The sequence below is a fragment of the Rhinolophus sinicus genome, chromosome 15 (assembly GCF_057876585.1).
Source record: "Rhinolophus sinicus isolate RSI-liver-muscle chromosome 15, RSI-T2T, whole genome shotgun sequence".
NCBI classification, from domain to species: domain Eukaryota; kingdom Metazoa; phylum Chordata; class Mammalia; order Chiroptera; family Rhinolophidae; genus Rhinolophus; species Rhinolophus sinicus.
Genome location: NC_142515.1, coordinates 58189113 through 58201847, shown reverse-complemented (window position 1 = coordinate 58201847; position 12735 = coordinate 58189113). Strand labels below are relative to the sequence as shown.

The 12735-nt window shown below is 37.8% G+C and overlaps 1 protein-coding gene across 10 annotated transcripts in view; it reads right to left on the bottom strand.

The window, feature by feature from the left end:
- The window catches only part of NRG3 (neuregulin 3), a 1104341-nt gene that overhangs the window by 253405 nt on the left and 838201 nt on the right, over positions 1 to 12735 (bottom strand). For all 10 annotated transcript variants that reach the window (XM_074339699.2, XM_074339707.2, XM_074339700.2 and 7 more), the window contains exon 3: positions 1442 to 1515. In XM_074339699.2, coding sequence (XP_074195800.1) covers positions 1442 to 1515 — 74 coding nt within the window. The remainder of the gene's footprint in view (positions 1 to 1441; positions 1516 to 12735) is intronic.

Here is a 12735-nt window from a genome sequence, read left to right as displayed (position 1 = left end):
ATTAAGAAAGAAAGAAAGGAAGGAAGGAAGGAAGGAAGGAAGGAAGGAAGGAAGGAAGGAAGGAAGGAAGGAAGGAAGGAAGGAAGGGAGGAAGGAAAAAGAAATCAGTAAGCCCATTCTTCTATGTAAACTTTCTAATATTCCAAATATATGTCTCCTGCCACACCCATACCATTCAGAGATCAGCTTAGCATCTGGCTAAATCATAAGACAGAAAAGATACAACACACTCCAGTAACTGCCCCCATCTGGATAATTCCCAGAGACCAGTGCCTCACATTTCAGAGAATGCCAGACTAACTTTGTGGCTAGCTTTTAGACAACCTTTACTTTTCTCAAAGAGACCTAAATTTGCAAAGAAGAGAGTAGTGAATACTGTATAGTGACTTGCCTTGCCAAGATGAAACACAATCAAATTAAACAAAACATTTCCCCTTTAAAAAAATTTTACATTTACCTGAAAAAAAAAATGGAGCTAGAAATTCAGGAGGGAAATAAAAATATTCACTTTGAGAAGATGTTGAAAGGCAGCTAAACATGTTCATTATACAGCGACGCACGCACTCACAGACAGGGCAACCTCTGTCCTCAATACACAATATTTTACCCAAGTTTGGTATTCAGAAAACCACAACACTGCCTTTACGATTTGGAAATGCCCATGATTGTCTTCACCAAACTAAATGGCTGATTCAATAAAAGTTCCCTTTCCTTAGTGGTGACTGACTTATGGTGGTCACTGAAAGAGGAGAGGATTATTTCCAGATAAAGTACAAATTTTACATTTGACCAGAATCAGACATATTGGTATAGAACATACTTTTTACTCCATATAGAAAAAGAAAATAATGACAAGCAATATTTCTTCGTGAAATATTGTCTTCTTTCATGAATGGGGAAAAAAATGCCACTGACATGGAAATAGTGTCGCTAAAAATGGAGTTTTTCACAGTTTATTTCAAAACATCTTATATAGCTTTATATGCATGTTTCCTTACTTCAGTAAGTAAGGTAAAAAGGTTAATAGGTTTAATATTATCAAAAATTACCAATCAGAGGTTGATACTTTAGTTTCTATAGTTTCCATAAATTCTTTTGGATAAATAATAAGCCTTTTTATTTTTTTACACCCTTGCTTTCTATAACCTGTTTTTTAATGGGGTGGGGTGGGGTGGGGGAAGGGGGGATCCTGAAAGCTAAGGGTGTAGGTTTTGCTGAAGTTCCCAGCAGAGATTAGTTAGCAGTGGAGCTAAATCTGAAGACCAGGCCCCATTGCTGGAGAAGACCTGGACTGAGTTTTTGCTAAACAAGCTTTGAACTTAAACTTCTGTCACCAGCTTCCACCTTTGTCAACTTTCAGAGACATGCAAGTGCAATACAGCTTTCAGCTGAATTAGCAGCAGTTGCTCTATGTACTGTTAAAGAAAAACACTTGACCTACTTGGATCCGATAAGATGGAATCAGTTTTGGGCAGAAATTGATCACAACGGACTCCTTGGTAGCCTTCTTTGCACCTGAAAAAAAGGGATAAATAACAAACATATATGTATGTGGTTATGAAAGTTTCAAGATTTCAACAAGCAAAATAGCTACCGATTACATAAATGCGTGAACAGTACATTCATGCTTTTGTGTAATTTTATTCAGTCTGTTTCTAACATCAACAGGCAGGTTTTTAGTCTATTTTTGTGCAAAAAAATCACTACTGCTTTGCTTTTATAATTTTATACGTAATACCTAATGAGCAAATTGAATAGCATTTTAAGATGCCCTTATATTACAATTCTGGATGCAGGTATACTTTTCTTTATGAAATGCACTGGTTTCTAAAAAGCTGCAATGTCCTTTCAGAAGCATCATATTGCAAGTGCCATTTTTCCTATAAAAACATTTTCTCATATAATTTTTCAAGTAGTATGAGTAGGTTTATACTGTTTATTTATATTCTTGTGTTTTAGTAGTTTTTTCCTACACCATTTTTTTTTTTTTTTTTTTTACTTTTTTTTGGTTTATTTTTTAATGTTGCTATTCTTCAAGTCAGTGTCACCTCACTGCCTGGCCAGAAATAACAGCACTTATTCACATCTGGCAAAATCTGAAAGCCTGTATGTGCAAGGCCTCTGTGCATTTTCTTTAAACTTACATTTTTCTCTCCAAAGTTTCTCTCCTATAATCAGCCAACATGTACAAAGTGCCTGCTTTCGTACCAGGCATTGTATATGGCAGCTTTCCTGAGGCAGGTGCAATTTGGAGGTGAGGAAATTTGCCTGGAAGTGCCTGCAATGAGCATGTCACCTCCATCTTGCCAGTCCTCTGTGGAGCCTTCACACAGCTCACTCCAGCAGGGCTGAGCCACTGCTTTGGACAGCAGAGGCTCATCAGGTGGCAGTTCAAGGAACAAATACAGCCGAGGCAGCCCCCAATCCCTGCTTTGGAACAGTCTTTTAAGGGGGAGGTGGCATTTAGTGGTCAGCTTGAAGCTTAATCTGTCATGCTCGAGTTAAGCAGGGAAGCATCCATTGTTTCTTGTGGAATGAATCTGTCCCACTTACAGAGGACAAAATTGTGCTGCTGGCATAAAAATCAGATTTAAAGAAACAATCCTCTGGTTGTTGGAAATCTATGAAATCGACAAAAGAATTCAAAGGGACCGTTCTGTCAGAGACGGGTGCTGTGAATTCTTTCTCTAGAATATGCTTTGTTTTCTGAGTGTAATAAACTGTTAGATAAGGTCTATTGCAACTGGAGCAGCAATACTGAAAGGCACCTAGGTAATTTTTCTACCTTTCATTGTGAGTCAAATTGGAATTCAGGTAATCGGGCAGTCTCTCTTTAGCAGCTTTTTCAGCCTGGCACTCCAGAGTGTATTTGGCAATTTTCTTTGTAGACTGAGAACAAAGACTTCTGATATGTGCGCACCCCACACACCCAACAGGCTATTGAAAAAATTTGCTTAAGCAGCCACAGATTTTCATAACCTCTTTAAAAATTCATTACTGCACTTGAAATAAAGCAGGTGTGTCACTGGGTTTATAATGGTAAAAATTCAGAAAATACTTAGGACTGGAGCACATTTGTGATGAAAAATGAAGTCCTCTTCTCTGGAAGCTGCCCTAATATTGTTAGTCTTCCTTTATTCAGAATTACCTGAACTGTAGTGCTTTAATTTTCTTTTTCCCATCACGATGAGTTATGGGCTGGGTGTGTGCTATCATATGCATTCACATTTTGGAGGTTTTTATTGCCAACATATGGGGGAGATTTTCAGCTCCCTTTACTCTTTGTATCTTTATTTAATACGAAAATGGCATCCTAGGGAGGTAGCTGCTTTCAAGGGAAAGTGGGATTTTTTTCTGTGTTTTGTTTTGCTTTCTAAGGGTCATTTGTAACTTAAGATGCATTATTCCATTTGTGTGTGGAAAAGAAAAGAAGGAAAGATGTTTGAAATTTTTCTGGTCTTAAATGGATTTTCCATGAGTTTGAGCCCACTCGGAAGTGTTCAGGCCTCATGGAGTATCAGGAAAATTGCAGTAAGTGTCGTCACTCTGCTTTTATACCTGTGTGCTGCAGATAAGAGTGTAATGATGCTGGAGCAGCCCAGCCCAAGCGAGGAGACCCACTTGTGACTGGACATGCACAAGTCCTACTCTTTCGTTAAGGAGACAGTGTCCCTTATGGGTACTGGGTTTTAGGACTGACAAATTAAGATTTCCATTGAAAAATCACACATATGTCACCTTGATAAGTTCAGACCCATCCAAATGTGAAGATGGAATGTAACAAGCAGGTAATGCCAATGAGGTGGATTGAATTTATGACAATATTAAAGACATAAGGCAAAGAAAACAAGGCTGAAGATGCACTTCTATTTCATAGATTGAGTTTGGCAGAACTTCTGACAGTGTGACAGGCAGCACGTCTTTTGAGAAATATCATTGCATGTTTGTTTCGGTTTTGGTTAGTATTTTGGGGGAGTTTGAGTGCCTTTTTTTTAAAAAAATGCTTTTTGAAAGATACAGTATAAGAAAAAGAGAAAGTCATATAACAAAAAGAGCTTTCTGGGCATCTTAATAAAGAATGACTTAATTTAATAAAAATTTTAAAAGTATACGTGTAATCTTTTGTTAATACATGTTTAACAAAAAGCACAAATCTTAGCTTAACCAGGTTAATATTCTATTATTTTTCTCATCTGCATTGCTTTCAAAGCTGCATTCAAATTCATCCTGTTCCTCTTCTCTGAATTTCTTTATTGACAAGAAGGCTTACATCACAGAGATTTTATTAAAAATTACGTTTCCCAGTGGTTTTCTACAGATACGTTTTGATTCTACAATTGGATGGTCAGGGACCAGGCTGAAGATAGGAAGTAGTATCAGCTGTGAAACAACTAAAAAGCAGCCTCAGTACACAAGAGCTAAGAAATTTTACTTTGAAAAAAATATTAGCCTTAAATTTTGTGTGTTTATCAACTCTGAGGTGAAGGAGTTGTCACTTTGGAAACCAGTAAGTTCTTGATAATGTGGTTTGTTTAGTTTATTTCCAAATTTAAAAGGCAGTGGGGAAGAGCATAGTTTGAGGACAAAATGTCCAGATCAGGGTAGGGCAGGTGAGAAGTTGAAGGGAGAACTCTGGAGGGTAAGCCCCAAATAACGGAGACTGGCCCCTGCAATGAAGTGGGGGGAAGAGCTTGGATACTCTGAGCCCCACTTAAGTATCATTGAAGTCTCTCTTTCTGCTGGTGAGCCACGGGCCAGATCACAAACTGGGCCCTCCCTTCCCACAGGGAGAAGGCCAGCTGTGGAGTTTCAAATGAAGACATTACTTTTTCTACTACTTACATTCTTCTACCTTGACTCTCACACCCCTTCCCCTTGTTCAGCAACTCCTCAAACAGCAAGCCACCCCTTTAATTCACTTTTCCTCTCCTACATTGTCCCTGAGGAAAAGCCCAGCTTAGTGACAAGCTTTAAAAGGCAATCCTTGGATAAAAGAGAAGAGAGTAATACTGGCAAAGATGAGGAAATACGAAAATGTGTAAATGTCAGCTGGAATTCAATACTTGTCTTGTCAATGCAATAAAGTAGAAATGGCCAACATATCCCCCAGCATGGATGTACAGGGTAAAAAAAGCCAAGGAAGAGACTTTTTGTGGAGTAAAAAAAGCCAAGGAAGAGACTCTTTGAAAACAACCAGGTAATTTGCTGATGTTTCCACAGAAACTGGCATCCTTTGGTCAGCTAGAAGTGATCAGCTCCCACTGCTAACTGCAGACCATTCTCATCTCTTCTCTTACAATACTCATATGCCACTTTAGTTCTTGTAACCCATTTTCTGAACCACAACTAAATTACAGCTAATAATGTTAGTGACTTTGAGTGAATATTGAAGAATGCTCATAAGTGACCAACTGCTTCCCTACACGTCCAGATTATTCTTCAGTTTATCCTTCTTCCTCCTATTGGAGAAACAAAACAAAAACAACACAAAAACTGTTCCACCGAGGGAACTGTACTATCCTCTTAGTCCTCATCTGTTGATTTCCTGGTCATTTACTTATTAACAGAAGATGTTATCATTGCTTCACTTCCTTCTTTTCCATTCCTACTCTGTCTTCACTGTCACGGTCTTGATTATCCACACAGGAGGCCCAGCCAATTCACTGGTTCTTACATGTCTTCCTCATCTATATCATGGCGAACAGTGTTGGGTTTATAGTCTCACTTCTCTGCTTAGTATTTGCTGGATGCACTTCTGGAAAATTGTTTAATATCCTTGTTCCCCTGTTTTAACCCAAATAAAATGGGAATTATACCAGGAAGGAGAAAAATGAACAATCATACCTGGTTGATATTATATATATGCATTGTGGCCCTTTTTATGCCTAGGACCTTACATCTAGCATTTCTGCAAAGATGCATTTTACATAATTTACATAGAGAAATGTATGAAGGATAGAAAAATGTTCAAATGGTCACTTCAATACCTGTGTAGTGCCTGGTCTCTGCATACACTTTAGATAAAGTATACATGCTTCCTTCTTGGAAACTAGATGTTAGACGTAACACTTAAACTAGCAGAAATCAATTAACTTCACAAGAGAGATGGTGGCAATGTTACAGGAAAGTAGACACTTTGTCAGTGATATACAAGGCTGCCAATTTTAAGGGGCCTATTAACGCTGATTTGAAAAAGGAACAATCCCCCCAGGTATTCTTTTCTATGTCCTGCCAATTCTCCTTGGCCTCAATGTCAGTCCTTTGTTGGGAAAAAATAGAAAGATCATCAGCCATTTAAACCTTACATTTTAGCGGAAGGGGGTTTGGAGCACTGCCTGGTTTTAAATCCAAGATCAGTTATTTTCTAGCTGCTTAAACTTTCTGTGCCTCCTTTACTTCATCTGTAAAATGGAGATAATAATAATAATAGCTCTCTCCTAGAATTATTATTAGGAAAAATGACATGATGACTTTGGGTCATAGTAAGCACTTAATACATGTTAGTGTTTTTTTGTTGTTGTTGTTTTTTAATATTCTTTGAATTTAGAATCATCATCTCAGCTCTTCAAGTGAGGAAACAGAGGTTCCGAAAGGTTAAGTATCTTATCCCAAATTACTCAGCCAGTATTTAAACTAGATGCAAACTCAACTGGGGTTGACTTTAAAGTCCTTGCTTGATCTGTGGCACTTTTTGACATTCTTCACGGAAATTCAGTAGACACATAAGTCACCAAACACCTAGCTACCTTCCCCAGATTCGTGTTTGAAAATATGGCCCAAATAACATGAAGTGAAACCGTATTTATGGTAAGAATTAAAGACCTAGATTTGTAAGTTATTATCCAATCTCAAACTGTTCCTCCACAAACCGTGTCACAGAGAATAATCAGTGATTTAAAGGCAAACTGCATGAGCTTCACAATAATGTAAAGGTGATCACCAACTGCAGATGGGAAGGCCCCTTAGGAACACCAGTACTGAAGAACGAAAACGGGATTTCTAGATTGCAGACTGTCCTCAGTTAGAAAACAAACAAAAACATAGAGAGGAGAGTTTCAGCAAGGTAAATGAACTGCCCAGCCTTGGAGAGATGGAGAATACAGAAACAGGAATTCCAAATCAGGGTTCCATCTAAATGAAAATGTGTGCTGGGTGGACCGGAAACATTTCCAGCTGAGGATCTGAAGCCTAGAGTTAATGGCTTAACACTTATTAATGATGTTAGAACAAATTCCCCTTCCTGCTACTCATGGCTGAAACTGATATCTAGGTTTGGCTATAGAGAATATTGTGACACTGCTTAAAGTGTAAGCTTTCTTTAGCTGAATTTAGAATGTAATTAAATAGTCTTATTTAAAAGGAACACTAATTGAGACAGAAAGATCTTTAAGTTAACCAACTGGAATTAAAATTACCTGTAGACTGGCTATAGTACAGCCTTTCCAAAATCCTCTCAATTATAAATGGAAGAATTTGGAATTGGATTATCTTAAATGGTGGAGTAACAGCTGCCTTCAAACTCATGAAGGTTCTCCAATGTGCTATCAATGGCCTTCAAATATATCCCAAATTCCATGGCTGAGGCAGCTGTTGCTTGTGATGTCACTCATCTAGCGCACACCTCTGATGCCTTTGCTAAGAGAGTTGTATCCGCAACCTTAAGAAAATGTAGGGATTTATTATTTTTTTTAATATCCCTTTAGCAATGTTGAATTCAAAGTAGATGAAGGCCGATTGTTTTATCATAAGACTGCTATGATTTCAGAAGTGAACTTGAAAGCATCTGCTCAAATCCAGGAGGCATGCTACATTCTGTTAATATCTGAGCTCTAAAGACAGAAAGGAAAAGAATGGTTGCAAGTCTGAGAAGTTAGAAAAAATAAAACAAGTATGTATTTACTCAACAACAAGTTCTCAACTGTGTGTAGAGTATCCAGCAGCCACACATCCACTTTGGTCCATTTTAGTATTATTCACATCAAGTCATTTTCCTCTCAGATATGGCACATTCACTATTGGACAACCAGTGGCTGAGGAGTTATCATGTCAGTCTGAATAAGTGTTTGGCCCTTTATAGAGATTTCAGCCCCTATTTGGTCAAGAGCTTCACCTTAGCCTTACTGTCTCATTAACAAAATTAAACACATAACATAGCATGAAGGTACTACACAGCTTAGAATGCACAGCAATATTATCCAGTGAGGGCTGAACAAGCTGTTTTGTCTTGTTTAGCTTTGATTTTACTGCATCAAAATTTTTTTTCTTAAGTCTCTTTTAGGGTAAGAAGGTAAATAAAACTTCATAATTTCAATATCACATTAGAGGTGGTGAAATAATAATTGCCCTTATCAAGAACAAAAGGATTAGGGGGTAATAATGACAGGTGGAGGATGGATGGAGTTCTGCTTTATCAATCTATTCCAATTGATTGAGAAAATGCTACGTTACTAATTTCCTAGTACACAAAAAAATTCATTATGACAAAGGTGAGATTCTCATTTTCAAAGGAGGTAGCCTCTTATGGGTGGAAAAAAACATATCCTTTGAATGCAGGATGACCCCCAATTCTGCCACTTAGAGGTCTGTGACTGAACCCTCCAAGGTCTTAGCTTCTCATCTCTAAGTGGGATTATCACTGAGTCTTGATTTGGTGCATGTTTTGTACCCATGAGGTGTACATACACACACACACACACACACATACACACACACACACACACACACACTTTACCTCTATTTCTTGTAAATATGTCTAGTAATAAGAAAATTTATGCAGATAATTTAGGTTATGACATTGAAATAAGAGGAGAGTAAGGCTTTCTTCTCCCACTTCCCTAGCTAATTAAAAGTTTTCATGACAGCCAGTCAACAGCAGACCGAGGTTTATTGTCACGTCTATTCCCTATGATTCCTCTATATTGTTTTCACTTAAAGTGTTACCAAGATTGAGAAACCAGCCAATCACAGACTTTTTGTGATGCTTAAGATCCAACCATGAGAAGATTCCTTCACTTGTCCGTGCTTGCTTATAATTAGGAGAATAATTAACTCACACGTTCAGACTAGTCAGTGGAAGAAAAGTAATATCCTTGTCATCTCGAAGTTCAGTGAGAAACATAAAACTGAGCCAGAGTAAACATTCTAAACTTACTGTATTGTCAGCTTGGGCTACCATAACGAAGTATCACATACTGGGTAGCTTAAACAACAGAAAATTACTTTCTCACAGCTTTGGAGACTAGAAATCTAAGACTGAGGTGCCAGCAAGGTCTGTGTCTGGTGAGGACTCTCTCATGGGATTGGAAATGCCTGCCTTCTCATTGTAACCTCAAATGGTGGTTATAGGGCCATCAATCTTATCATATTAGGACCCCACCCTTATGACCTCATTAAAATGGAAACATCCTAAAGAACCTATCTCCAGATCACATTGAGGGTTAAGGCTTGAACGTGAGGATTTTATGGAGACACAATTCAGTCAATAGCAGTTATCAAGCTGGGAAACTGATATCTACAGAAGAGCAAAGACCAGAATTTGGTTTCTCCTGTGTATAGGGTTATTGGATAAAATACAAGACATCCAGTTAAATTTGAATTTCAGATGAACAACAATTTTTTAAATAAGTATGAACCAGATGTAATATTTGTGACATACTTATACTAAAAATGTATTCATTATTTATTTGAAATTCAAATTTAACCAGATGGCCTATATTTTATTCTGTAGATCTGGCAAGCATACTTACACTGGAGTAAAAGAATCTGAACAGTCAGAGAGGTAAGAACCATCAACAAGAACACCTAGACTAAAGTTAATGTATAAAGACTTTGCTGTAACCATGTCCTGCGCTGATAAATTTGGCAATCTCTCATTTTAAGGATAAGGAGCCTGGGCACATGGTGTTTATGGTTGACCTTTGGACATTGTAGGGGTCAGGGGCACTGACTCCTGCACATTCGAAAATCTGCATTTACCTTCTGACTCCCCAAAACTAAACTACATTTGTCCCTTGGTATCCCGGGAGAATTGGTTCCAGGACCCACCACAGATACCAAACTCCATGGATGTTCAAGTCTCTAAAATAAAATGGTGTAGAGCAATGCATACGGTTGGCCATTCCCGTTGGGGGATTCCCAACCACCATGGATCAAAAAACACTGTTTTTGATCCATGGTTGGTTGAATCCAAGGATGCAAAACTCAGAGATATGGAGGGCAGACTCATATTTATTGAAAAACCTCTACATTTAAGTGGACATGCGCAGTTCAAACCTGTGTTGTTCAAGTGTCAACTGTACTTCTTTCAACCATACAAGTGACCTAATGAGCTCACAGAGTCTGGAAAGGGAGATTATGAATTTCAATAGCTAGCTCTTAAAGGCCAAAGTATTGAAAGGCTACTTCAAGAATGTGGTGGCGATCAAATGAAATAATGGTGGTTGCAAATGTTAGGTGGTAACTGATTTGTGACTGATTGTGTGGTCACTAGTTACTACTTTGCATAAATTCTAAATGAACTGTAAGAGTATGCTGACCAGTAGCCCAAGTGAGACCAAAGGAATAAAGAGGGCCCATTCTTCCTGCTTCATTTTGCATCTCACTTTACTCAGGATAATTTTAATACGGAGATAACTCACATGCTCTTGAATTTGAAAAGCAGTGAACACAGATGTGTAACATAGGGTGATGATAACCTAAAACAAATGATAAAACATAAGAAGTGAGTCTTCTGGAAGAAAGACTGTGATGTCCTTTCTGGAATTCACTGTTCTCCCAAGAAGACAATGAGAGAGTATGATATAAACAAGAGATGAAAGACGTCAGTCTTGTTCCCTGCCTGAGTAGCGTGGGTGATTCCCTTAAGCAGAGCAGTACACAGCATGATAAGGAAGACTGAAAAGAAAATAAATCAGAGAGATAAATCGCATTTAAAAGGCATCTTTATGATTGGCATTATAAAGGAGAGAGGGAGCTCATTAGCAAATAACTGATAAAACCACCACAGCAGGCTTCAAAAAGAAGTGGTAATGATTGTCTCTCTAAGAAAGGGGGCAAAATAGCCAAACAGTGTCATTCACAAATCCATTTGCAGACATCACAGAGCAAGCTGCAAAATGTCCCACCGCTTTCTGATTTAATTAAGTTAAAAAAGAGAAAAAAAGACTTTAACAGTTCACAGGCCTGGATCACAGAAGGTTCTCCATGAAACATGATTTTTTTTAAAAAAGCCATTTTAGAGACCCCTAGAGTTTGCTGAACCCTCATTCGACAGCAAAATTTTCCGTTTCTCCCAGGATATTGTATAATCAACTAACAGAGTACAGCATTTCTGCCAGCTAAAGGAAGTGGGCAGCTTTGATCAGAATTCACAATAACATATCTCCCTTGTGTGATAAATGATTTACTGCTGAGGATAAATGGATATAATCTTTCATTATGTATGACATTCATCAGCAACAAGGAAGCTTTGGACTGAATGGGAAGTGATTTCATGTGAAAAACCTGCAACTCAGACTGAGATGCAAGTGAGGTCTTGCCTGGAAATGAAACAATGGCACAGGATTGTAGGTTTAAGTGGCTGCTCTGTCAAATAGAATCATTACTCTAAAATTGAAAATCTGTTAGGAGAAAACCAAGGAATTCTGTGACTAGATCAACGTCAATTCCACACAAAAGCCCCATTTCTTAACCAAACTATTTACTGACTTAAATGTGTCATATCAGACAAACTTTGAGAATGAAGAGTAGTGGTAGAACCATGCAGGGGGGAGAGACAAGTGGTGGGGTGTGGTCTGAGTGACTTAAATTCCCATTATCGTAGAAAGTCAATGCACCATATCTAAAGTAGATAAATTGAGAAATGGTGGCTTAATGTGTTATTTAGAGAGATGAAGTTAACAACCAGGAAAATATCAAAGGAAAATGGTTTAATAAGCTTGTCTGCATGTCAGAGGAGGGGGTGCAAGTTGGAGAGTCGGGGGAGGGGGTGTTAGTACAGGAAGATAAGACAAGGGATGGTGGCTTTGCATTGTAAGCACATTTACAATCTTTGTTTAAAGATACACTTAGATGATGAAGTAATTTAAGTATAGAAAATCATTTAATTTTAAAAATGGTTCAAGTTCTTTGCCTGGTGGATTCTTTATGACCCAGTTATTATATCACATCTTCATTTGATTTTCTATAACAGAAATTCCCCAATATTGTAGTATATCTTTTAAACAAAAAATATTTAACATGAAAGACAATGTGAAAAGATGAGTAGGCAAGCCACAAACTGGGAGAAAATGTTTGTAAAGGGCACATCTGAGAAAGGATTGGTATCCAAATTATACAAAGAAATGTTGATATTCAACAATAAGAAAACAAACAGCACAATTTTTTTAAAAAATGAGCCTAAGACCTTAACGATACCTCACCAAGGAAGTTATAAGGATGGGAAAGTAGCATACGAAAAGATGTTCTGCATTGTTTGTCATCAAATTAAAATAACGATGATATAACACCACACACCTATTAGAATGACCAACATCCAGAACAACACCAAATGCAGGCAAACATGTGGACCAACAGGAACTCACGTTCATTGGTGGTGGGGATGTAAAATGGTACAGATACTTTGGAAGACAGTTTGGCAGCTTCTTACAAAACTAAACATATTCTTATCATATGATCCAGCAATCGTACTCCCTCCTATTTATCCAAAGGAGTTGAAAACTTATATCCACAGAAAAA